The sequence below is a fragment of the Peromyscus leucopus genome, chromosome 8b (genome assembly GCF_004664715.2).
Source record: "Peromyscus leucopus breed LL Stock chromosome 8b, UCI_PerLeu_2.1, whole genome shotgun sequence".
Classification (NCBI taxonomy): Eukaryota; Metazoa; Chordata; class Mammalia; order Rodentia; family Cricetidae; genus Peromyscus; species Peromyscus leucopus.
This window is the reverse complement of record NC_051086.1, coordinates 84,988,170-85,016,118: the sequence shown is the minus strand read 5'-3', so window position 1 is coordinate 85,016,118 and position 27,949 is coordinate 84,988,170. Positions and strand designations below refer to the sequence as shown.

The 27,949-nt window shown below is 46.2% G+C and overlaps 1 protein-coding gene across 3 annotated transcripts in view; it reads right to left on the bottom strand.

Moving 5' to 3' along the window:
* Positions 1 to 27,949, bottom strand: part of Pitpnc1 (phosphatidylinositol transfer protein cytoplasmic 1) — a 284,159-nt gene that overhangs the window by 109,272 nt on the left and 146,938 nt on the right. For all 3 annotated transcript variants that reach the window (XM_028865230.2, XM_028865225.2, XM_028865227.2), the window contains exons 3-4: positions 11,406 to 11,494; positions 10,489 to 10,496 (exon numbers count right to left, since the gene is read on the bottom strand). In XM_028865230.2, coding sequence (XP_028721063.1) covers positions 10,489 to 10,496; positions 11,406 to 11,494 — 97 coding nt within the window. The remainder of the gene's footprint in view (positions 1 to 10,488; positions 10,497 to 11,405; positions 11,495 to 27,949) is intronic.

Here is a 27,949-nt window from a genome sequence, read left to right as displayed (position 1 = left end):
CGTTGACAGTGATTACCTGGCATTGTATATATTGTCAAGTAATGTCATCTCGGACAGACAGGGAATTTCAACTTGAGATGGAATCATTAATGATTTGTCAGTGTTTCTTTTCACAAGCAGGAAACTCACATCTAGAATGTTCCAGAGTGGTAGTAAGACCAGGTACCAGGTGTAGCATTTAGAGTTGACTTTCCTGGATTCTGGGACTGGAGGCACTAGTCAGTGAGAAATGTGGCTTATGAAAGAAGAGAAGGCGGATACCTTAGATGTGGGGACAGTGGGCATCTAGGTAGCTCCTTCTCTCTCTCTCTCTCTCTCTCTCTCTCTCTCTCTCTCCTCTCCACCTCTCCCCCCCTTGTGCCTGTGTATACACTTGTGTGGAGGCCAGAGGTGAACCTTTGGCATCCTTCTTCAGGGATCGTCCAGCTCATTTTCTCATTTGTCTGGGGCTCACACAGCAGGCTGGACTAGCTGGTCAGAGTCCCAGTGAGCTCCTGTGAGCTGCCAGTCTCTGCTTCCACCGTGATAGGATGAGAAACAAACATTTTACAAACCGCCAAGCATTTACGTGGGTGCTGGGATTCAAACTCTGGTCCTCAGGCTTAGACGGCAACACATTATAGGCTGAGTCATCTCCCCATATCCCATCCCCTGAACTTCTTCCTTCCAAACTCTTTTTCCTCTCTGCTCCTTTTCTTCCCGTCCCAACCCTCCTCTCCTCTTCCCTCCCCTCACCCCTGTCCTCTTCCATAACCAGGCCGGCCTCAGACTTGGAGTATTCCTCCCGCCCGGTTTCTCAAGTGCTACAACGACAGGTGTAAGTCACCGTGTCTTGCCTTAGGATGTAGGTCTTAAGGCACCACCCCACTTTCATTTGCTTTACCTTTATCTGGAGTTTTGGTGGGTTTTTTGTTTGTTTGTTTTGTTTTGTTTTTCATTTTCTTTTTGAAACAGGGTTTCTCTGTGTAGCCTTGGCTGTCCTGGAACTAGCTCTGTAGACTAGGCTGGCCTCACACTCATAGACATACACCTGCCCCTGCCTCCTGAATGCTGGGATTAAGGCCACATTTTTAGCCTTCCATGCTGACAGAAATTTTGCCTTAGAAGGAAAAATAAGAAATTCCCATTTGTGCATGAGAGTCTTTAAAACACACATCAGTTTCAAGGAGGTGTGTGTCCCCTGTGCCTCATCTGCTCAGACTCTCCATGATCACGCTCTCTGGGGTCCAAGGGCCATGGATGACTGCCCCTAGATAGGGTGTGTGGTCATGCTGAAAGGGTAGCTGGGAGGGGAGAGGCAGAGAAGACAGTTCTGAAAAAGCATCTGATCTTCAGAACTCAAGTGGGGAAAAAAGAGAACAAGAATTGTAAAGCAAAGAGGATGAGACAAAAAGTGGCATATAAATAAGAGTACCGAGGGTGAATCAGAGTGACTCTCCAAATACACGCTGCACAGGAAGACACACGTGGCCAAGAAGAATGGCGGGGTATGAAAGAGACGTGGAGGAGGGTGAGAGGAAGTGAGTAGGGCAGGCAGAGCCGGAAAGAGCTGGAAACAGCTGCCTGTCTCCCAGCCCACGGCAAGGAAATACACTTTGGGCTCTCCACCAGCCCGCACACTGCACACAGCTCCGTTCATTCATTAGTTCAGTCATTGATGGAGCCTTTCGCCATCCTGTCTGAAACACAGCATCAGCAACTCATTGGAGAAGCAAGGCCAGGAGGGAGATGGAGCTGAACGCATGAATGAAGGCAAGCTTTCTGAATGGAGCATGAATGAAGGCATGCTTTCTGAATGGAGCAGGATCTGCTACTGGCACTTCTAGGGCAAGGAAATGCAATTCCAGCTCATACAATCTGGAACTAGGCTCGTCGAGGCAGAAATAGGCAGAGGGCATGTACGAACACTGGTAGCTGCACACAGTAAAGGCAAGTCAAGAATTTAAAGAGACAGGCTGACCATCTCCACCAGCCCTAGAGAAATATAAAGAACAGATAGGAAAGGACCAGAGTGAGTCCTTAAATACACCACCAGAAGAGTATCATGTACTCTCTCTCTCTCCTCACAATGGCTGAACTAATTTTCTCTGGGCTTGGAAGTGGCCAGAACACAAACAGATGTAGCTGCCCAAGGCCCCTGCTTGCTAGGCACTAATTGGCTGGTTGCTGGGTGGGGAGATATGCCTCGCCAGTACCACAGCTTCAGGGAACATTCTGTTTCATACTGGCTCGTCACAACCAATTCATCTTTCACATGGACACTGTTGCTGTTGGGGTGTCGGGTGTCCCTAAAAGGCCTAGCATTAAAGCCTCCCCTACTAGCAGTATGCCTGGAGGTATATACCAGTGTTGGGGGGGTTTGGTAGGAACTGGGAGAATGGTAACCTGGTCTCTGCCCCTCTTTTGTGTCTTGGTCACAAAGTGAGGAATTTTCCTCTGACCCACACATATACACTGTGATGTGATGTCTTACCACAGGGCCATAGTGACAAGCTGAAATCTCTAAAAATGAGAGCCAAACCAAACCTTTATCTCCCCCTCCATAAGCCAATTATATCAGGACTTTTGTTACAGTATTGTGAAGCTAACCCAGAAACTATCTAAATGCATAGTCTGCACTACAGGCTACTGCTACCTTTACTATGGGACTCAATGCAAAGAGATTTATCCAGGATCCATACCATCTGATTCTACCGAAACCAAAGCATTTCATTATTATTGGGCACTCTTAAAAAAAAAGAAAGAAAGAAAGAAAGAAAAGCCTTGGTATCTAAGCAATGCTAATCTATAGGCAACATATTAGCTTACTGAAATGGAGAAGGCAATATTGACTTGGCTAGAACTGATCTAGTGGCCTATGTAACAGATGCATAATAGCTCTAAGAGAAGCTTCTAGAACTCCTCTAACTCCTTGCAAAACACCAAGTTCCATGGACAAATAACTAAATGTGGAAGAGTTACAAGCTGCAGGTCCCTTTGGGACAAAGGCGTAAGGATTCTTGCTACAATGAAATCTGTTCCTCCCTTCTTGTCCCTGATTGGTTGGGTCTCTTACTTTAGTTGATTTTTGAGGGTCTTTTTTGAGACAAAGTCTCACTCTGTAGCCAAGACTGCAGTAGAACTTAACTATGGCCACCAAGCTAACCTTATGGCAACCTTCCTCAGTCTCTGGAGTGCTGGAATTACATGAGTGAGCTACCATGCCTGGCTCACGTGTTTCTCTCTCTCCATCATCTTAAATTATGCATGGTTCTAACTTTCCACATAAATTCCCTGGACCCCTCAAGACTTTTGATATCTGTTTCATGCCATATTTTGTGTGTTCACTACTATCTTGTCTGTGAAGGTCATCTTCAGTTCTGTGTCCTCTGTTGCCTTGCTTATCAATGCCCTCAACTGGACAGTTCCTTATTTAGTTTGGCCTCTAACATCTGCGTCTACAGTCTATTTCTTCTCTCTTCTTCTCCCTTCTCTTCTGTCTTCTCCTCTCTGTGTACTTCTCCTTCCTTGTTTTTGAGACAAGGCCTCCCTCTGTAGCAAGTTGTCTTAGTTACTTTTGGATTGCTGTGATAAAATGTCCACAGAAGCAATTCATAGGAGAGACTTATCTTGGCTCACTGTTTTAGAAGGCTCAGTCTGCCATAGAGAAGACGGCACGGCAGTTCAGATGATGGCAGTGGGAGCGTTAGAAGAGACTGTTCACATCATGGTGGGTTAGGATGCAAAGAGAGGTTATAACAGGGGCTAGGTATAACCAACCTTCCAAGGTCTACTTGCAGTGACCCACTTTTGACAGATAAGCCTACCATTTGAAAGTTGTCCCCAAATAGTGCCACCATCAGGGGAACACTTTGTAAACCACGACAGTAAGCCAGGTTGCCTCACTCTCTCAAGTGCGATAGGGTCCTCCACAGTGAGCACATACATGGTCCTTTTCCTAAAAAGGGGTTATTTACTCAGCCATCCAAAGTTACACACCACACCAGATACAGAGTTAACTGTGAAACAGAGATGAAAGTCATTTTCTTGCCAGCTCACCATGTCTCTGTGACCCCAGGGAAGGGACACTGGGAGACCTTCATTTTTTTCGTCTCTGTAGCTGGCCAGATGGTTCTCTAATTTCCTTCCAAACAAATCCCCAGTCCTCGAGGTCTGCTATAACAAACACATCCTTCCCTTGTCCTTGGTTCCTTCATTATGTAATTTAGTAGTTCACATGACCCTCCGGCTGGGACTCCATGGAAGGTGTGGGAGGAATCTATCTCCATGTTGCCATTCCTGGGAGGATGGCCTAGGCTCTTCTTGGGTGACTGGTGACAGACTCTCAGCTGTGACCATCCCTTCTTCTCTTACAGGGTTCGTCTAGGCCAACCCTAAGGCTCATGGAAACAGGAGGGATTGGGGTTCCCTTTAAAGAGTCATTTCATTCTCTTTAGTCCTTTACAATGCTGTCCCCCTCTTTCATCCAAGTCATTAAAACATTTATGAGTAGACCGTCCCTTAGAGCTTCGTCTCCTTGTGGAACAGTTGCTATATTAAGTATCAGAAAGGTGTGTCCAGGGCTGGGGCTGCAGCCCGGTGGATGAGTGTGTGCTTAGCATGCACAAAGCGCTGGGTCTAATCCCCAAAGCTGCATCCATTGAACATGGTGATGCACACCGGAACCCCCAGCACTTGCGAGAGACAGGAGGGTCAGAAGTTCAAGATCATTCTCAGCTACACAGCTAGTTCAGGGTCACATTGGGCTAAATGAAAATCGACACAAAGCTGCATCTATTTGCCATGGCCTCTTCCAGGGCTTCACACTGAAGGCTGTTTTGGTGGAGAGGTGTGGTAACTGCACCAACGTGTATGTGCAAACTGAACACTGCAGGTCACTGTTCCCAACATTGCACACTAAGCCTTCAGATTCCTATAAAAAGAAAGAAAATTCTTCTCCCTCCAGACTGACACAGGGAGAACTGCTGACTGGTGCTGTGGTTTTCTTTTTCTTCCTTTTTTAGTTCTAGAATAATCCCTACTTGAGATGGCAGCCCGTCTCCGCACGTCAGCCAGGCTCCTCAATACCTTCCTTTGGGACCCGATAAGCTTCAGAAGGACCTGGCGGTTCTTAAGGGCTGGTTAAATGGTCTACCCTCTGGAAGAATGTTGTCACGTTGTTCTTTGTGTACTGTGTAATTAAGATTTTTTTCCCCCATAATCAAGTTAAAGATATTTTCCACTTCCTGACCAAGTGACGTCTCCACATAATTCACTCATGGTGATAAAAAAGCTTTTATTTCTCGATAACTGGGATCAGGTTGACATCTGAATGACCCTACCTAGAAAGTCCTCCTGTCTGGGCTTTGCCACCAATGAGGGCAGGATGAGGTCCAGGTGACAGGCTGGTCGGTCAGTAGAGACTGAAAGGGAGAACCTTATTACAGCCCTGGGTAACTGCTGCTGTGTAGGGGCACTGGTCTAGAGATTTTAGGGCCCCAGGGGCAGCCTTTCAAAGGAAGGGACCTCACAGCATTCTTAGTTGAGGGAAATTACATTTTGGGATGTAGGACAGGAAATCTTGAACTTGAGAAAGACATAAAAAAGAGAGGTATTTAAGATTAAAGGATGGGGGATAAAAAGCTCAATTAGACAGCATTGTAGACAGGAAGAAATGTAGGCAATCGAGAGCATCTGCCAGCCATCCCGGGTGCAGAACCACATCCAGAGTAAAGGGTGGGCAGAGAGCGTGAGAACAGAGCCGAGCCCAAGAGCCCAAGCCAGGGTGGGGTGGGGGAGTGGGGGTGGGAGGGAGGGAGTGGCGGCTGCAGGATGTGCTAGGCAGGCCTGCAGGAGTGCACCTGGAGCCAGAGGGAACATTTCAGCTCCCCAGTGACTGGGGAGATGGAAAGAAAAGCAGGCCTATTTTGGAGTGGAAAATGAAGGCGGATTCATCAGGAACAATACAGTTTCTCTATGGAGGACATGCAGACCCTGACCTGGCATTTTACAGCTCTCTGACCTGCCCTCAACCTGACCTGCTCACCAGGATCCAGCAGCAGTACCTACCCATGGTGTCTAAATCAGCATGCTATATACCGAATTGCCCCCTCCCAGCTTCAGTAACAAAGCTCTAACACCCAATGTGACAGTATTTGGAGCTGGGACCTTAAGGAGGAAGTAGGTTTAGATACGATCAGGAAAATGGAGGCCCCGAGATGGGATTAGTTCCGTATAAGGAGAGAACAGAAAGTGTGCTTTCTCTGCAGCCCATGTTAGGGTGTGGAGAGGAGCTCACTCTCTGTAAATCAGGAAGAAAGGCCACCCCAGGAACAGTGGCTGCTAACTTGATCCTGGATTTCCAGGCTCCAGGGGAGACAAAACAAACAAACAAAACCACCACCACCACCACCAACAACAACAAAATATCCTGTTGTTTTAAGTTCCCAGTCTACGGTATTTTGTTCTAGTGGTCAAGCTAAGACACAGCAGATGTCTGCAGAGAAAGTTCTGCGATCCCCCAGGTTAATGTCAATGCCACCATCTCCCAGACATGTTCCAATTATAACGTTTATATATGACCCAGGCCCCCATTGAAGTACTGAAAGGCTATCCTTGGCTACATGGTGAGTTTGAAGCCAGGCTGACATATGAGAACCTGTCTCAATAAAAACAAATAAATGGATAACAACAACAATAAAACCCCCAAACGGACCATCATCAACAAAAGCACCGTAATGACTGGGGTAGCTTGGTGGGTAAAGTACTTCCCAGTCATCCTGAAGCTCCGGGGTTCAGCCCCAGGCCTGAATTCACTGGGCATGGCGGTGCACATCTGTAATCCCAGCCCTCAAGAGGTGGAGGCAGGAGGATGAGCAGTTTAAAAAAGAAAGGAAGGAAGAAAAGAAAGGATGCTCTGGTGAGATGGCTCCTTGGATATAAAGCACTGGCCAGGCAGGCATGATGACCCTGGGTTCGATCCCGGAATGCACAGTGGAATGAGAGAACCAATTCCTGAAAAATTTCTCTGACCTCTACCTGTGTGCTAAGGCCTTGGCATACCCCCCACACAAATCAGACCCACACCATAATAACAGATAAAATACTTTTCTTTTTTGTTTGTTTTTTGCTTTTTTTTTTTTTTTTTTGAGACAAGGTCTCTGTGTAGGCCTGGTTGTTCTGGGACTCACTCTGTAGACCAGGCTGGCCTCAAACTCACAGAGATCCAGTCTTCTAAGTGCTGGGATTAAAGGCGGCTGCCACCACTGGCCAGCTCAGATAAAATATTTTTTAAAAAGGCATACTGACAGTTATGTATTCATCTAATACATTTAACATTATCCAACTGTCCATCTTACCATCTGTGCCAATCCTAATTAAGCCAGGAGCTGCCTTCCAGTAGTTTCTGTGAGCACTTGACTGGCCTTGGAGCTACTGTGGCATGTAACTAGGTTCCTTTCTCTCCATGGGTCTAGAGGGAATCTCAGGTTCCTTCCCCTCATTATATTTTATTTTATTTTGAGACAGGGCTTACTATGTGGACCAGTGGCCTCATACTCATAGAGATCCATCTACCTCTGACTCCCTACCCATTCCCATCACCTGCACTGGGGACCTGGTAGATTATTAGTGAAACCCAAAGCTCCAGTCTGGAGGCCAAGGGCCTTCATTTAATGTTGCAATGGTTTGACAGTCTGGTATCATCATATTTCTTTCTTCATACTTGATCCCCAGCTGGCAGCTCAGCTTGCTGACTGTGCAGTCCCACGGGACAAGCCTGAGGCCAGCTGAGTCCTCTTTGACCTCTAAAAGACCCCCAAGACTTGCTGACAACACTAAGGCTCTGACTGGGATGTCCACATACTTGTCACCAGATTATGACCTCAAAGGGCAGAGCTGCTCCATGGTGCCATCAAGCATGATGCTTTGCACACATGGTTGCCCAGTGAATGACTGCTGACCTCACACAGAGAGACGGCAACTCAAAGAATTGAGGAAGAAAGAGTTTTGCAAAAGATAGGGGGGCAGAATATTGAGGGAGCAAGTCAAGTGTTGAGTCAGGCAGAAAGTCACGGGGCGCAACCCTGGACAACTAAAACGGCCCCCTCTTTGAATACTGGGTTTCAGGGTGGGGGGCAGAGGCTTGGCGGAAGTTCAAGCCACTGAGGACCCTTCAAGAGGAACTGAGGCTCCCATGGGAAGGCCTCACAGGACAGCACTGTCAGCTGTTTGCACCGTCTCCAGGTCTGAAGGGAGTTTCTAGATTGGACTGTCGGAAGTGCAATAACACACCCCGAGTGTGGGTATCACCACTCCATGGGCTGGGGTCCTGAACTGGATAAAAAGGGGAAGAAACCGAAAAACCAGCAGCTATTGCTTTCTGACAATGGACACCATTCGACCAAGCTGCCTCCCATTCCAGCCGCCATGCCTTCTCCTTCATGACGGCTGTATCCCCTCTCACTGGGGACCCAAATAAACCCTTCCTGGCCACAGCAGTGAGAACGGTAACCTAAGGATGCATATTCTTTAAATGACACAGTATCACTAAACAGCAGTCACACTTGCCTTGTTATACTGTCTATCATGAGCTCATAAGGTGGCGCACGCCTTTAATTCCAGGACTCTGGGAGGAGAGCAGAGGCAGGTGGATCTCTGAGTTCAAGGCCAGCCTGGTCTACAAAGTGAGTTCCAGGCCAGCCAGAACTACACAGTGAGACCTTGTCCTAAAAAAACAAAACAAAACAAACTATCATGTTCATGTATCATGTTCATATGGGGTCAAATCAAGGTCATTTAATTCTAAGGTTTCAGGCAAATTACTCTTTGTACAGTTTTAAGCACATCAATTCTCTTTGTCCACATCACCATCACTACTGATTTCATCTCAAATGAAAAGGCACACTCTTTAAGATGGGAGAAGGAAAACAGTAACTGCCTACCCCCAGACAGTCCTTCCATGACCACAGAGAAAGCCCAACCTGCCTTGACTGGCTCCGAGCTCCGTTCCTATGTTGAGCCCACTAGGAGAATGGCAGCTTCCGCTATAGTGCCACACAGAGCAGTGAACATGTCCTAAGTACTGACCACGCACTACGACAAGATTTCGAGGAACTGTTCAACACAATCATCACTATACCTTCGTGAGACGCTGACAGAGCTTCCCCATTTAAAAATACGGAGATGAGGGCTTACAGGGGCCATTTGGAGGCATTGGAGGCAGGATTCAACCAACTCCAAAGTCCATTTCCTTTGAGTTCACGTGTGGTTGTATGTATGTGTTTGGATATACGTGTGCACGCAGATGATATTCATGTGTGTGCATGTGGAGGTCAAAGGTTGACGTTAGGTTTCTTCTTTGATTGCTCTCGACCTTATTTTTTGAGACAAGGTCTCCTGCTGAACCTCAAGCTCATCAATTCAGTCAGGGTGGATAGCCAATGAGCGTCAGGGATCTGCCCGTCTCCCCACCCCTACCACCGCCCCGAATCCTGAGGTTAGAGATGGACGCTGCCATACCCAGCTTTTGAGCAGGGGCTGGCTCTAACTCAGGTCCTCATGTTTTCGAGGCAAGCACTTTACTAAATAAGCCATCTCCCTAGGCCCCCAGAGTCCGCTCCGTGACGATCAGTCAATATACAGAGAGGAAGGCTGGGGAGGTGGCTCAGCAGCGCTCCAGTGCCCTTGCAGGACCCAAATGTGGTCCCTCGCCTCCACACTGGGTGGCTCACAGCTGCCTGGAACTCCAGCTCCAGGGGATCTGGCATCGTTTTTGATTGATGACTGAAGTGGGAGGGCCCAGCCCACTGTGAGCGGTGCCACCCCGGGGCAGGTGCTCCTGAAAACAGACTGAGCCCAGAGGAGCGAGAGGAGCGAGAGGAGCGAGCCAGGAAGCAGTGATCTCCCATGACCTCTACATCAGTTTCTGCTTCCAGGTTCCTGCCTCATTTCCCTTCATGACAGGCTGTGATCAGGACATGCGGAAGCCAAATAAACCCTTTCTGCCCCCGAGTTACATTTGGTCAGTTTTATCACAGCAACAGGAAGCCAAGTAAGGTAGTCTGTCTGTCTCTTAGGACAGGAAGGAATTCAATTAGTTCATCCAGCCACAGAGGCAGAGCACTCTGGCACTGGTATGATCATCTGCATATGCATCTCCCCCATATAAAGGCGCCAGCCTCCACCAAAACCATAGTGTCTTTAATACCACATCGTGAGACAGTCTTATTATATTGAACTCTCAACAATAAAACAGGCTATATAAGAATCGCAAGCCAAAGTTAATTATATAAAGTGACTATTAAGGCATTTAAATTACATTAATAGTCTTAAAAAATGAGAACACTTAACTTATATGTAAAATTATATAATAGCCTACATTTAAATATTTCTAATTCTGAATTATTCCTCTTTTTAAAAAATGACTATATTAATAAGACAAATATGAAGAAGATTCCAATTAATCCACAGATCATAGGCAGAATACTTTTGAAAATTAAATGAACTTACTGTGTATTCTGATTCCAGACGTTCAGATGGCGGAGAGGGAAAAGAAAAAGAGAAGAAAATGAATGAGACCAGTTCACAGAACACAAACCACTAATGGCTACCGACAAGTTATAATTATTAAAAACGAACTAAGGAAACCCTCCAAACATCAAGTTTCTGTAAATGTTGAATGTCTCTATGTTTCCCGGTACTCCTGCGGCTGGCCAGATCAGGCTGGTTAGTCAAGATTCAATTAGCCTATAGGTTTGCGGCTAATTAAAAACCCAAGTGTTGGCATTGTAAAGGCAGAATGAAAGACTGATAATTCCAGTGGAACGTTTCACTAACCACAAAGGGAACCTTTGCAGCTGAAAAGCATCTTCTTTCTTTCTTTTTCTTCTTTTTTTTCTTTTTTTCCCTTTTATTTTATTTTACAATACCATTCAGTTCTACATATCAGCCACAGGTTCCCCTGTTCTCCCACTCCCACCCCCTCCCCTTACCCCCAGCGCACCCCCCCCATTCCCACCTCCTCCAGGGCAAAGCCTCCCCGGAGGACTGCGATCAACCTGGTAGACTCATTTCTTCTTATATTTAAAACAATTACAAAAAGTTGCCAAGATGCTGAAGACGGGATCCCGAGACCCCATGTGTACGAGCCCTGGGGCACAACCATCAGAATCTGGGGAAGGGGGATTGTATCTGATACAGTATTCAGAAGGTGTTATAAAGACGAGATTAAAGATTCTCACATCCTCTGAGAGGAGAGAAAAACTCCAAGCAAAATAAAAACAAAGTCAACTTGCTTGTGGACAAGCTGCAGGGGAACCATGGATGAGAAAACCTCTAGCCGGCCCTGTGGGGACAGTCTGCCCTCACTCAGTGAAGTTCCACTTCGCTCCCAGCCCTGGTCTTGCTGCCCTGTCCTGAGGACTTACCTGTGATTGTATAGGGGTAATAATTCCAAGCCTTCTCGGTCACATAAAATATTTTGGGAACAACAGCTCTAGCCCAGCTCGGCAGTTTGCTGAAAAAGAGAGAGGGGGGAGGGGGACAGTTAGTCTTACTCCAACTTTCTGGACACAATGGCACACTGTTAGTGAGGTTCTGAGTTTCCTCTTCTCTCCATCCTCATTCCTTCCTCATCTCTGAAGTATTTACTGGAGCCGCCAATTTCCTGGACATATTTGTGTTCTCTCAAAATATATAAAGACAGAAGGCAACAGGCTGCTGGGCTCAGAGGAAGAAGGTTTTAAGGGCTGTATGTCTATACTATCTCTCTCTTTTAAAATTTATTTTATGTGCATGAGGGTTTTGCACGCATGTATATTGGTGCACCCTATATGTGTGGTACCTAAAAGAACCAGAAGAGGGCATCAGATCGCCTGAAAGTGGAGTTATGGACAGTTCTGAGTCATCATGTGGTACTAGGAACTGAACCCAGGTCCTCTGGAAGAGCAACCAGTGCTCTGGACCACTGAACCATCTCTCCAGTCCCTGAACATAGAGCCGTTACAGAAGCCGAAGATAATGTCACCTTGATTTGGGTGAGCCCTAACTCTAGTGACTTGAGGGGGATTTGGGACTCAAGGCCACACAGAGAAGAACATGCGAATCTGGTAGCAGAAGTAGAATGATGAAGTTCAGGGCAGAAGAGTGTCAAGGATTGAGAGGCACACAGCACATTTCCCGGTAGACTGCCCAAAGGAGTCGACACTCCCAACACCTTGACTTAGGACTTGGGGCCCCATACCTGTGAGGTGATAAAATGTTTTTGCTTTAGGTCACCCAGTTTGTGGCAATTTACTTGTGTGAGCCCTAAGAGAGCAAGTCCAATGACTGAGCCACTCTTCTGGAGCAAGCCCAGGTCACACAGCTGCAGGAAATAAGTTCTCAGAAGGCAAAGGTCTGACAGTCATTTGCAACCGAACACTAATGAGGTTTGGTTTTTCCTTCAGAGGCAAACCTACAGCACAGTGTAGGGACATAGCTTTCCTCATCTACCCTGGTGATATATAAAGACTATATAACTACCTAGTTCTTAAAATATATTCCTATGACTTTTTCAGCTCTCTCACTCGTGTGAGTGTGTGTGTGTGTCTGTGATGTGACTGGGTGCCTAAAGAGGGCACTGGATCCCATGGGACTGGAGTTCCAGATGGCTATGAGCAGCATGATGGATGCTGGGAACCAAACTCTGGTCCTCTGGAAGAGCGGCAAGCACTCTTAACTGAAGCGCTCTCTCGCCAGCCCCTGGCATCATGACTTCAGTTCTCTCCAGCACTAACCAGGATAGAGGATAGTTCAGTCTAGGATGCTAAAATCTAGCCTTTTCCTCCTCTTCCTTTCTTTCTTTCTTCCTTTCTTCCTTCCTTCCTTCCTTCCTTCCTTCCTTCCTTCCTTCCTTCCTTCCTTCCTTCCTTCCTTCCTTCCTTCCTTTCTCTCTCTCTCTCTCTCTCTCTCTCTCTCTCTCTCTCTCTCTCTCTCTCTCTTGGATTAGACCCAAGGAGATGAAGACCACTCAGCTTCTTCAGACCACATGTTAGCAAAGGCTATCAAGAAGCAGTTTGAGGGCCTGGGGAGATAGCCAGCCAGTAAAGTGTTAGATGTAAAAGCATGAGGACCATGGATGCCCAGCAGCCATGTGAAACAGACAAGTAAGTGCATGCTTGGAATCCCAGCTCTGATGGGGCAGAGACAGGTAGACCCTTGGGGCTGGCCGGCCTGACAGTCTAGCCTAATTGGCCCTGTCACAGATACCAAGGTGGAAAACACACACACACACACACACACACACACACACACACACACACACACACACACAACACACACACGCTGGTATGACTAAGCAGTGAAAATATCAAGCTAACAATTCCCTATAATTGTCAACCTGCCTGGATTCAGAGTCACCTAAGAGATACAGCTTTGTGTGTGCGTGTGTGTGTGTGTGTGTGTGTGTGTTTCTAGAGAGGCTTAACTGAGGAGGGGAGATCCACCTTAATGTGCATGGCACCATCCCGTAGGCTGGGTTTGGGCTGAAAGGCGAATGCCAAGCCCAGCACAGCATTCACCTCCCTCTGCTTCCTGATGGTGGACATCGTGTGGCCACATGCTCCCTACTCCTGTACCTGCTTTCTCCACCATCGTGGATTGTACCTGCAAAACTGTGAACCAGATCAAATCCTTTCTTCCTTAAACCACTTGCCAGGTATTTTCTTTCCCACGGTAACAAGAAAAGTGACTAATAGGAGCCCTGGATCTGAGCCCCTCTCTCTGACATGGAATACAAAGGACAACCAGAACCAGTAAACGACTGCATACCTAGAATGTCTTTTCAAAGTGGCTCTCTCGTTTTTGAGAATATCCAGGCCTAACTTTTGGAAAAGATAAATGCTTATTTTTTAATAACTGACTGGACCTTACTCGGAGTTCTGGGCTATTTATCAGGGTCTCAACAAGTGAGGGTTAAAAAAGAAACAACCAAAAACCTAAGCTCGCCGAAAGCTGGGTGAGCGGCAGGCAGGCTGAGAGGAGGGAGCAGGAGAAGCCTGGAGACCACTTGTCATTTCCCGGAGTCTGCTCTACCGCGGAGTTTCTCACTCCCATAAAATTGTCCCTGCAGAAGCTGCTCATTTACCTCGTATTCACACTTCTCAAAGGACGGCTGCTCCCTGACAGGGGCTTTTTATAGTTTTTGCTGATGATTGAGTCCATCAGACGCTGACGCTGGAGTGCACCTGAGGTTGCTGTGGAGTAGGGAAATCCCACTGACTTGCTTGCTTGTCAATCATATGAGCCAGACTTCCTCTGGGCGCCTGGCTGTTCGTGCCCAGGGCACAGTGCCAGTGGACAGTAGAGGGACATGCGGATTCTAGTTACAGGCAAGCATATTTTGATCTTTTTTTTTAAAGATAGATTCTCACATATTCCAGGCTGGTCTTGAACTCACTATCTAGTCCAAGGTGACCTTGAACTTCTGATTTTCCTACCTCTACGTCTGGAGTGCTAGGATAGGGCTGCAGGTGTGTACCTCCATACCTGGTTTATGGGTGGCTGGGGATCAACCCCTGGGCTTTGTGCATGCTAGACGGGCATTCAACCAACTGAGCTACATCCTCAGTGCCCTTCTCGTGTTTTTCCATGAACAGGGTTGGAGCAAAGAACTCCAATGCGGCGTAGATAAAGCATGTGCATCTCCCACAGTCTCAGAGCACACTCCCCACTGTCCTCTTGTAGGGAGGAGTGCTTCCATGTTCCCTTCTTGTCTCCCCTAATCTACTGGGTGCTCCTCCCATGTAGCACCCCGGGGCAATCCACATAACTCATCCCTTGTAGCATGTTAGAACCCTTGTACCAGAACATCCATCCTAAGCAGCCAGCATCTTCTGGTAGGAAGAGAAAACCATTAGCAAGTTTCCATCCTCATTGAGACTGCCTAATTCCACGACTCCAAAGTCTACAATTTTATTATTTATTTATTTTTTTGAGACAGGGTTTCTCTGTGTAACAGTCCTGCCTGTCCTGGAACTCAATCTGTAGACCAGGCTGGCCTTGAACTCACTGAGATCCACCTGCCTCTGCCTCCCGAGTACTGGAATTAAAGGTGTGCACCACCATTGTTTGGCTTATAATTTTAATTTTTGATATTCACCCCAAAACTCATAGAATCCAGGGAGCAGCATAACCAATGATTTCATTTATATTTATTCATATATATATTTAAGATAGTGCACTAAAAACAAATAATCATTTAGTCAAGACACGGTTACAATTTCATGTCACCATTCTCCTTCAATCTAGGAAGAAGATCCTGACGTAAGTCATTCACCAGGTTAAAGGCAGGGGCATTCACAACAAGCTCTGGGATAGGTTTGCCACAGTCTGGATGTTGGTTAGTGTTGTCAACTTGAGAAATCTAGAATTAACCTGGAAACCACCCTCTGGGCATGCCTATAAGGGATTACCTTGATCACATATGACGAGACGGGAAGACTTGTCCACTGTGGGTGGCACCATTCCCTACCTGGCATCAGCTTGCATCCATCGTTTTCTGCTCCCCATTTGTGTATTGGATGTGGCCAATGCTTCAAGTCCCCGCTGCCTTGACTCACCCACCATGGTGGACTGTATTTTGGACTGTGAGCCAGAGTAAACTTTCTCAAACTGCTTCTGTCAGAGCATTTGACCATGGTGACACAAAGAAAAACTAAGACAGATAACAAGTGTCCCCCAAAGGCCAGAAGGCGTGGTCCTATGGGTGGATCTTTTGGAAAAGGGGTTTGGTGAGAGGAACTTGGGTCATTAGGGACAAGCCTTTGGGGCAGGGGAGCGTGGAACCCCAGATCTCTCTTCCTCTTTTAGTTCCTGGACACGAAGTGATTTTCTTCTGACATATGCCGTCTCCACCCTGTTGACGCTTGGCACCTCCACGGATGATTGGCGTACGCAGCCGTGTTCCAGAACCTGTAACACTGTGTACCACCATAAACCTTTTCTCTACCAGTTCATTACCTCGGGTATTTGATAGTGGTGACGGAGAGTCAACTAAGACGATGCTATTTAAGTACTGTCAAGGCCACTTACAGACCCTCTTTCAGCCTCCAGCTCCCCCAGAACACACCACGATTGGTCTGAGACAGGGAAATTTATTTTTCCCTGCAGCAATGATTTAGCAGGACCTGAGGAGGGAAATGGAATTAACTCAGTCCCTGCCACTGTTGTCACTGAAATGATGTACACTGTCACACAGCCCACAATTCTAAAAGAAAGCCTGTCACTCAAAGTCACTACCAGATGTGAAATAAGGGGCTCATGTCTAGAAAGGCCGAGTGTCTGAATCAAGTCCTTGGTCTACATGAGGGTCCATCTGAACAGCCCAGAGTCCTAGCCCTTGATTGTGAAAATGTGCTGGTTGTGGGTGATTCACAATCCTCTCTGGTGGTATTGTGTTCCCCAAAATATTATGTACCTTAATAAACTTATCTGGGGTCAGAGAACAGAGAAGCCACTAGTTAGGCAGTGATAGCACACGCCTTTAATCCTAGCATTCCAAAGGCAGAAATCCATCTGGGATCTCTGTGAGTTCAAGGCCACATTGGAAACAGCCAGGCAGGGTGACTCACGCCTTTAATCCCAGGAAGCAAGCCTTTAATCCTAGGGAGTGATGGTAGAAAGCAGAAAGATATATAAGGCGTGAGGACCAGAAACTAGCAGCATTTGGCTGGTTAAGCATTCAGCTGGTTAAGCTTTCAGGCTTTGAAGCAGCACAGTTCAGCTGGGATTCATTCTGGATGAGGACTCAGAGGCTTCCAGTCTGAGGAGACAAGACCAGCTGAGGAACTGGTGAGGTGAGATAGCTGTGGCTTGTTCTGTCTCTCTGACCTTCCAGTATTCACCCCAATAACTGGCCTCGGGTTTGATTTTATTAATAAGAACTTTTAAGATTCTTGCTACAATCCTCAGATATGCATGCTCCTCTCAGACTTTAACCCCCCCCCTCAATGCACATGCGTGTGTGGAAGCCAGAGAACACCTGGGTTTCCCCTCCTTTGGGACTGTCCACCTTTCTTTTGAGACAGAGTCTTCTTTGAACCTTTTAGGTTTTCTATTATGGCTGACCAGCAAGCTCCAGGAATCTACTTCCTCCCACCTTCCCAACAGTGGAGAGTTATGGACGGTTGTAAACCACCATGTGCGTGCTGGGAACTGAACCCAGGTTTTCTGCAAGAGCAATCTGTGCTCTTAACCACTGAGCCCTCTCTCCAATTCCCTTTTTTTAAAAAGAAAAAAATATTTATTTATTTTTAAATGTGGGTTCTGGGGATCAAACTTAGGTCCTCGAGTACTTAACCAACTAACTGAGCTCTCTCTCCAGCCCCTAAGATGCCTGATTTCTTACTCTTATGCACACACTAATGGCATAGCCAGGTAGCCATCTTGTCCTGGCTTACCCAGGGCCATTTTGTTTAGCACTGAAATTTCCACATGTCAAGATAAATTCTTCAGTCCTGGGCAAACTGCAAGACTTGGCACCCTTATCTCCCCCAGTCACCATGGTACCTAAGTCACAGCTGCCCTGACCATTAGATGGGTTTAGAATTGGCCTCAGGCAAAGGGTGGTTACTGTCCCTCCATGAGAAGCTTCTGGTGATTTCCAATCCTGATTATCTGAAAGTCACCCCTGGCATCTAACACTACAGTGCACACTCGCTCGGGAGTTTTCCAGGCCACACTGAACATCACTGGGGCAAAATGTGGTTTAAATGGAATCCATTTTATTTTCTCAGCCGGGGTCAGAAAACAGTCTGAACTGGAAATCTTGGAATTGAACATTCACAGGAGAAAGTTCTGGGGAGAAACTATTTTCAGCCTCACACATGCATCCTGTCACTTTCAACACCATGGCTATGCAGAAACTCTGAGAGGAGTTGATTTTAAACGGGACCCTGACCTTCTAGTTCCTCTTTGTGTTGAGACTTAGCTCCTGACAATTATTAGTGCATAACTGGCAGCTTCTGTCCACTTGGACACACAACGGCAGCCAGGTCTCTCCGTTTCTTCTCCAGCCTCACCCATTCCCGCCCTCTCCTGTTCACTGCTACGTATACCAGGCTAGTTGGCCCCAAGGCATCTATGGAGTCTGTCTCCACCTCCCATCTTGCTATAATAGGGCTAGGATTGCAGACAAGCCTGCTACTGTGTCTGGTTTTCACATGTGTCCAGGGGATTTGAACTCATGTCCTCACTCCAGCAGCAAATGCTTGGCCCATGTGCTACCTTCCCGGCCCTCTTTTGTGCTCCTGCTGGGCAGGATATCTGGCAGCCCAGGCAGGCAGAGTTTGCAGTGCAGAGCTCTAGCCCTTGTGCTAGGCAGGGCTACCTTGACTTCACAAGCAGAAACCGGGCAGGACCCAGTTCCCTGAATTTGAACACAGACACCGCCCTCCCTTTAACGAGACTTTGCACCGGATGTAGGGAGAGGGGCTAGCTTGGCACAGGCTTTTGGAAGCCTCTGCTGGAACAGCGTTAGGCCATGTCATCAGATCATCAGCAGGCTGGTGGCTCCAACGAGCCAACTGCTCACATCAGCAGCATCTTGAAGGGTTAGATAAATCCAGGGTGGAAAATCTCCTGGCCCCACGCCTGCTGGGACATCAGGGGAGAAGTTGGCAAGGATGGAGGGGAAGGGGGTAAGCATCAGCAGTCCTTCTGGCATGTTCTAAAGCATTGAGATGGGGACAGAATGAAAGAGCAGGCGCTAAAAGGCAGGTAAGGAGAGTCTCTCACATACAACAGTATTTTTCCATGGCTTTTTTTCTCTTGCTTTCTGTATATGTAAATATACATAGGTATGATGCATCTATGTATACACTCCCTATATTGATTATGTAATATAATTATTTATATGTGACATATAAAGCATAGAATCTAAAATAAAACTCTGATCTATTATACTTACAGTATACTCTCTGTCATACCCCAGACAAGTCCCACCAGGGCAGGGACCTTTCTTTTGTTCATGGCTGCAACCCCTAGCATCGAGAATGGTACTAATTACCATATATGTGTGTATGCATGTGTGTGTATGCATGTGTGTGTTTGTAGTGCTGGAGCTGAACCCAGGATCTTGGCATGATATATCTCCAGGTACCAAACTATTAATACTTACTGTGAGCATGGCATACATGCACATGTGTGTACAAGTGTGTACGTACCCATGTGGAAGTCAGAGGAGGGTGTTGGGTGTCCTATCACTCTTTACCGTATTCCTTGAGACAGTGTCTCTCACTGAACTTTCAGCTTGGCTATGGCCAGCGAGTCCCCGCAATGACCCTGCTTCACTGCCAACGCCATTGGAGTTACACGGGTGCACAGCCATGTCTGGGTTTGAAAATGGGTGCTGGAACCCAAACTCAGCTCCTATAACAAACACTGTTCCCCATAGAGTGTCTCTTCAGACCTCCAAATTATTCTTGAATGAATGAGGATCTTCTCTGTGTACCTAGAAGTCAATAATGACCACGAAGATTCTCTGAAAATGCCTGGGGATAGGCAATCAGGCCTTGACCTATGAGTGGAACACTTTCTCTATCACCTGTTACCGGGATAGTGAGCTCGCACAAAGCCGCATGAACCTTGGGCACACAGCTGCCCCCGAGGACGATCCAGGAGATGGCCATAGTTTGCTCAGCAGATCTGGAAGAGGTTGGAGCACAGGAAGGGGAAATGGGAAAGAGAGACTTGAGCCACCGCAACGAGAGTTACTGCTAAGTGAAGGGACCAGATGGTGACCCTGCACTCTGGATGACAAAGGACTTCTAGAAACCCTCTCCTCCAAAAGTCACTGGAGGCTGGGGGAGAATGCGGGGGACAGTAAGGGCCATGTGGCAGGAAGAACATGGCTGTCTTCATGCACATCACATCAAGCAGGCAATGGGATCTCCACTGGAAGCTGGTGAGCCTCCTGATTGACAGATGCCAGCATGGCCTAATTAATCCCACAGCTATGCTGGTGGAGAACACGACACATCATGGCTGAAAAACAGGCCTAAAAATAGAGGCTTCTTCTCCTCCAGTACCAATCCGTTCCTCAGCTCCCTTCTCTCCATTCCTGGGCTGCTGTGGGAAGATCCACTGAAGGAAGTCAAAGGAAAAGCTGGGTCAAAGGACATGCTAGGGATGCACCTCATCGCTGTGACAAACACCTGTAGTTGGCGGTGGTGGCGCACACCTTTAATCCCAGCACTTGGGAGGCAGAAGCAGGCGAATCTCAGTAAATTCAAGGCCAGTCTCAACTACAGATCGAGTTCCGGGACAGCCAGGGATACACAGAGAGACCCTGTCTCGAGGGGGGAAAAATCAAACTTAAGGGAGCGAGGGCTTAATTTGGCTCACAGCTCAAGTGTCCATTACAGTGGAGAAGTCTTGGTTGCTGGACACCCGAGGAACCCGAGGTTGCTGGACACATTGCCTCTGCAGTTAGCAAGAAGAGGGCGACAAAGGCCGTGATCAGTCACTTTCTCCTCTTCATGCAGTCCAGGACTGCAGCCCACATACAGGGCTCGTCTTCCCAAGTCAATTAACCTTGTCCAAATCCTTTATAAGGATGCTCAGAGGTCAACCTAGTCTGGACAATCACCCACAGGTGACCCTAGAGTCCCCTAAGGTGACAATCACTATTAAGCATCACACTCATCTTCCTCTGTTACCAGGTGACAATTTAATTTATAACCACTATTCCAGAGCCTGATTAATATTCTGCCTCCTTTCTCTGGATACCAGTTGCAAGTAGGAATTTTGAAGGTGAGCCAAGAAATGTCACCTACTTGGTTAAATGAACTGGATCCAAGGCCCACGGGGATCCAGTAAGTGTACTGCTGTGACAGCGCTCATGGGATGGACTGATGCGTGGTACCTAACGTACCTAGCACACCAAATGCATCAGGTGCCACCAATATGTAAGGCCCACCCAACATGGTACCTGCCTAAGTGAAGGGGCTGGAGCATGGAGGAATCTCAGTCCCTGGGGAGTGAGAGGGGACTACTAAAAGATAAATGGTACTTTAGAGGGACATCATGCCCGATTCGAAAATTGGCAAAGGCCTCAACCAGAAAGATGCTCTTCCAAAGAGTGTGTAAAGAGACAGCTGACATTGTGGTTATTCCAGACTTGCAAACCAAAACCACAAGAAGAGATGAAGACGAGGGAAATGGTTCAGTGGGCAGGAGCACTTGCTACAGAAGCATGAGGACCTGGGTTCAAATCCTCTGAACCCTTGTTCAAAGCTGAGCATGGTTGCATAACCCTATGCAGGGGGATGGGGGAACAGACAGCCCAGCGATAGGTTCAGTGACAGACCCTGTCTAAAGGGAATAAGTGGAGAGTGATAGAACAGGATGACTGATATCACACACACACACACACACACACACACACACACACACACACACACACATTTAAAAATTAAAATTATTTTAAAAATAACATACAATGTTTTTAAAAATTCACAAGAAAGTACCCACTGCTATGGCTGTGCCCCAAAAGACAGACAGGAAGTGTGGCCAAACAGTTGTGTGGAGAAAGTGGCATCCTCATGGGTCACTGCTTAGAACATAAAATGCTCAGCTATGTTGGAAAACAGTCACTTTGGAAATTTCTCTACCTACGCTGGTTGTCAGGGTTAGAGCTAGAGACACCATGGCATGCTTGTGGTGGGGATTTTTAGTCAGTGTACAAAATAACAAGGTTCATTACGACGTTTTCATACTCACATATATGAGTATATGAAAATGAATCCTTGCTCACGTTCACCTACCATCAACCTCTCCAATCCTCCCTCCCGATTGGTTTCCTTTATCCTCCCCAATAGTGTCTCTCTCTCTCTCTCTCTCTCTCTCTCTCTCTCTCTCTCTCTCTCTCTCTCTCTCTCTCTCTCTCTCACACACACACACACACACATGCCCTTAAACAGAGATTCTCAGGAGTAAAACCACATCGTCTTTCTCCCTTTGCTGCCCTGTTTTACTCACCCACCTTTTAGACCTCTTCCTACCCTTCGATAGCCCCTTCTACTTCACGCCATTATGAAATGATTCTGTCTATCCTGTTAACTAATCTACAGGCTGCACATGACAATGTTTGGGGTTTGGAACAAGGGACAGAGAGACGGAACAGTTGGAGGTCACCCACAGCAACTGTGGTAGTGATGGCCGGAAGCAGCAGGGGCAGGGCAGGCAGCGGAAGAAGCGCTTGGCTTCTGCTTAAAGGCCACTCTCGTCCTGGGTTTGTGACCCTTCCTGGAGCTGCCTTGATGCCTGCCCTTTCATACGGCTCCAGAAAGTTCTGTGGGTCCCTGATGTCCGGCCACCAGGTGTTCTTTCAGCCTACAGCAGACTTTGCTTCTGTTGCCGGTAGCTATAAACCTTCACTGAGAGCCTCAGATTGCCGTTCTGACTAGTCTCCCACTTATCCCCATAGATACCTTGCACACGATCCAAAGTGCACTGCTCGCTGAGAGATGAATGTCTGAGATTCGCTTGGTAATAATAATTATGGCCTAATCTATCTCCCTTTTGAGCAATTTTCTTCCTTCCTACATTAGTAGAAGAGTGGGCCCTGGTTACACGGGTTTTGCATATATCAAGAACTGCTCATGGTTGTACCAGGCAAGAAATCAGTTTCCAGAACCTTCTAGACTCTTAAAGGGAGCCTCCATTCCCTCTGCCAGTTGGTTAATGACACAGGACACTCCATGTAATGAGGGAAACTACTACATGCGCACTAAGGACACTGTAACCACTGACAACCTGCCTTTCAAGACCAGCTCTCTCAAGACACCCACAAGAAATCACACAGACTCACAAACGCTTGATCCTACCAGCCTTGGACTCTCCCTTGATCAGAAGACAAGGACCAGGCCTTCACCCCCTAAGGGATTCCTTCCAAAGCAGCAGACTCGCTTGTATGTGTTAAGATTCCAACACATAGGTTAATGACTTACATTACACATGGGAGTCTAACATCCCATGTGACATGACAATCATGTGACTTCCACATGTAGGCCATGGGTCAACCTGGACTAGCTCTACGCTGTCTGCTACTGCAAAGCAATGGGTCTGATATTCTTTTGTGATTATGGGAATCCATCTTACTACCTCATGCTTCTGTCATACATGAATTTCTTTTGAGACAGGGACTCACTAAATAGCCCACGCTGGACTTCAGCTTTCAATTCTTCTCTGCCAGCCTCTTGAGTGCTGAGATTACAAGAGCATACCACTATGCAAAGCTGTTCGCATATCAATTTTCCTTTCTCTTTTGTGACGTCATGCCTATTGCTAAGATATGGGCCTAAAAATTAATTAATTAAAATAAATCTCTAGCCGGGCGTTGGTGGCGCACGCCTTTAATCCCAGCACTCGGGAGGCAGAGGCAGGCGGATCTCTGTGAGTTCGAGGCCAGCCTGGGCTACCAAGTGAGCTCCAGGAAAGGCGCAAAGCTACACAGAGAAACCCTGTCTCGAAAAACCAAAAAAAAAAAAAATAAAATAAAATAAAATAAATCTCTAAGAACAAAAGGTTATGGGAGTAAAAAGTCTTTTAGGCTATAAAAGGACGGACTTAGTTTCGACTCATACAAAGGAAGCTAACTGAACTCACCTCTGGAAAGGAAACTGATTAGATATTGCCTCTTTGGTCACTCATGTGTGCAGTGGGAAAGTCAAGTCCATGTCCAAGATGTATTTTGAGTGTAAAAAAAGGGGCGTACCAGAGGATGGAGAGATGGCTCAGTGATTAAGAGTACTGACTGCTCTTCCAGAGGATCAGGGTTCAAGTCCCAGCTCCCACATGGCGCCTCACGGCTGTAACTCCAGTTCTAGGGGACCCGACACCCCTTCCCCACAGACATATATACAGGCAAAACATCAATGCACATGAAATAAAAATAAATAAATAATATTACATGATATAATATAATATAAAACATACTGAAGTATATCCTAGGCTGTCCAACTGAACCCACCATGTGATGAGATCCCCCACCAGTTTAAGTAGCTGATTCACAGGCTCTCGACTGCATGATCCCATAGTTAGTGTGCCTGGAAATTTCTCCTACTAATTGAGCATAGTTTTTTCCTGCCATCCCCACTTACTGGCATTGGGCATGCTGGGTTTCAAGAATATGCAGAGCTCCTTCTTTTCCATCTAACAGCACTGGGACACACCCCTAGGCTAGCCTATCCATCATTTCATTCAACCTTCACATCACTGGGGTTTCTAGTTCTTTCAATAGCCTTTGTAACACACCGCGTGTCTATCTCCATTTCAGTAGCCTTTGTAACACACAGTGTGTCTACCTCCATTTTTAAATGCACCATTGAGGAACAGACCAAAGTAAGTGAGGTATGTTCTGGCTGGTGGAAAATTAAGCAAGGTTGGCAGATACATGTTGTAGACCGTCATATTTTACTCTTATGGACACCGCCCAATGGCAATATCTACAACTCTATGTCTATTGTATACACGCATAAATGTACAGATACACGCAGTCATTATTTTATGTGTATATACATATGTATAATTGCTTCTTATTGAATTAGCAGCCCAAATCACTATTTTATTTTCAAATACACCGTTAAAAAGCTACACTCCTTTCTCCCATTCTTTTTGTTTATTCATTGTGTGAATGTGTACACATGTGTGTGGGAGAGCACACTGTCATGAATGGGAAGGTCATCGTTTGGGAATTAGATCTCACATTCCATTGTAGGAAGGCAGGACTTCTCACATTTTACTGCTGCATTACAAACTCCAAGCTAGCTGGCCTGTAAGATTCCAGGTGATTCTCCTTTCTCTACCTCCCACTCACTGGAGCTGTGCTGGGATTACAGATGCACACCACAGCATCTAGCATTTTCATTTCCTCTCTGCATTAAGTACCACATGCTAACAGACTACGTCACTGGAGCACTTTTTTTTTTTTTTTTAAAGCTGGTTACAGGGATTGAACTTGGGTCATTGGGCTTGCGTTGCTGATGCCTTTACTTACTGAGCCACCTCCCTGGCCCTTCACCCCATTCTCATGTAAGTGGTAACTGGGCATCCAAAGATATAACCATTACATGTCCCTGTTTAATTTAATCTTGGAAGACGATCCTTCATTCCAAATGATAAGTTTTTCTGATTGAAGTTTTTCACTGAGAATTTTAGACTCATAATCCTTCCTAGCTGTGGATTTCTCAAAATAATAAGGATACCATCTAGATACTTAGCCAGACTTTTTTATTCTTGCTGTTCTTTTTCCTATGGCTTGCCTATTGCACTTGATGAGATTTGTCAGAGTAAATCTGTTTCATTAAGTTAAACCACAGTGGAAATATTCCATCATGCGACTATAACACAAGGAATTTCCAGTGAAGATACCTGGGTTGTTTTAGGTTTTTTTCCCATTGCAGTTGGTGTTAGAATGGATCTCATGGTATCTGTCTCTTGGGCACAATGCAGTAGTCATTCTGTGAGGGTTCCACCCTGAGACAGAATTGGTAAATGGAAGGCATACGTATTTTCAACTTCCCCTATTTCTGCCAATGGCTCTGTAAAGAAGTGACATCAGTTTACAGCTCCCTCCAGCATTGGAAGGGAGTTGTTTTCTCACATCCTTGTTAATCTCTAGACTCATCAGACTTTAATTTTTATCACTCTGATGTGTGTGAAAAGAGATGTTCTTGTTTTAATCTGTTTTATTGCCTCCCTATGAGGTGAGTGTTTTTCATGTATATATTGCTCCCACTTCCACTTCTCTGAGGCGCATTTCCAACCCCTTTCTCAACTTTTGAATGGGCTGAAGGGATGGCTCAAAGGTCAAGAACACATAGTGTTCTTGCAGAGGACCCAAGTCCAGTTCCCAGCCTAAAGCAGCTCACAACCACCTTTAACTCCAACACTGGGAATCTGAATCTGATGCCCTCTTCTGGACTCCATGGGAACTGCACTCATGTGCACATACAGGAACACACACACACACACACACATACACACACAAAAATGAAATAAATCTTTTAAAATTTTCCTTTGAAAGAGCTTCTATTTATTTAAGCACCAGAATTTGCTATATAAAAACATTATCATCTGTCCATGTGTTTATGTCTTATTAGGCCTATCCTACTCCGCTAATAATAAAAGATGTTTATCTACTTTTTTCTCCATTTTTTTCACATTTGGGGATTTCATTGATCTATAATTTATTTTTGCATGTATGCAGTGAACTAAAGGTTTGGTTGTGTTGCTGATTGAAAACCCAATCAGTGTAACATCATACATTGAGTAGTAGATGCAGCCCAGGTGTGGTGGCACACACCTTTAATCCCAGCACTCAGAAGGCAGAGACAGTCAGATCTCTGTGAGCTTGAGGCCACCCTGGCCTGCAGAGTAAGTTCCAGGACAGCTAGGGCTGTTACACAGAGCAGTAGATCCTCAGTGATGTCTCATGACAGCTCTGTTTAAAACCAAGCATTTGGGGCTAGGGAGATGACTTGTTCTACAAGCATGAGCTATGTAGCAGATGGTGACCTTGAATTTCTGATCCTCCTGCTGTCACCCAAAAGTGCTGGGATCATTGGTGTATACCACCCATGCCTCTTTTGAATTTGCAAAGCCTTCAGATTTATAACTAAGTGATTTGTAACCAAGTACCTCTAAGTTTCTTTTTCTATTGTGAATGGATTTTTTTTTTTCAAAATTAAGTTCTTGCAGGTATTCTGACAATTTATGACCTACATGTATAAAGCATGATATGATAAATATGATGACGCTATTGATTCTTACATAGGAATTTACACACAGTCACCTTATTGATTTCTTATGTTGATCTTAATAACTATGTGCAATGTCTTTAATTCCCATTACTTGATTGTTTACAACTGAAAATTTAGTTTCTTTTCTTTCTATTTGTGTGTGTGTGTGTGTGTGTGTGTGTGTGTGTGTGTGTGTTGTGCCTGCCAGGTGCCTTAGTTTCCTCTCTGTTGCTGTAATAAAATACCCTGTCAAAAGCAGCTTGAGGGAAGAAGGGTTATTTAGCTCACATCTCCAGGTAACAGTCCATCATCACAGGAGACATCAAGTTGGCAGGAACTTGAAATAGCTAGTCATGCCCACAGTCAAGAGCAGAGAGAATGAATGATGCAAGCTTGCACTCAGCTCTGTATCTCCACTCCTCTAACGTCCAGGGTCCCTCCCTGCCTAGGGAATGGTACTTCCCAGAGTGAGCTGGGTCTTCCACATCAATCAACACAATCAAGACAGTTCCCGACAGACACACTCCCAGGCCAGCCCAACTTAGACAACCCCTCATTTGAGACTACCTTCCCAGGGGATTCCTGACCAAGTCAAGTTGACAAAATGAACTGTGGCACCAGGCAAGCACACTACCATGGAGATTCATCCCCAGGCCTCCTTTCCAGTTCTATCGTACTCACTAACTAGTACCTTTCCCACGGTGTTGGCAAGAATCCTTACGCTGTTCTCAGCCTTACTGCAGAGAAGTACACAGGAAGATTTATTTAATGTTAATAGAATGGATCTCAGGAATAAATCTGGTGGATGGTTTATTGTTATTTCCTGAGAGGTTTGACTTGCATATGTATTGTATAGAACTTTTGTGTTTATGCCCCTGAGACTAATGTGTATAAATATTTTTATTTGTAATTCTGGGGACAGAACCCAGGGCCTTGCATGTGCTAGGCAAATGCTCATCACTAAGGTGCTCCTCTTGTACTATTCCTGTTCAGTGCTGTTATTGTTCACTCCTGTTACCAGCACTTAGAAGGCAGGCAGCAATCATGCCCTCCCAGTAGTCTCTCTCCACGCCCCCTCTCTCCTTGTTTGCTTTCGTTCCTGGAGATCACTCTATTATAACACCACAAACAAAGCACTGACAGGGAAATCATCCATGCTACTGGTCCTCTCTCATCAGTATGGCCTTTCC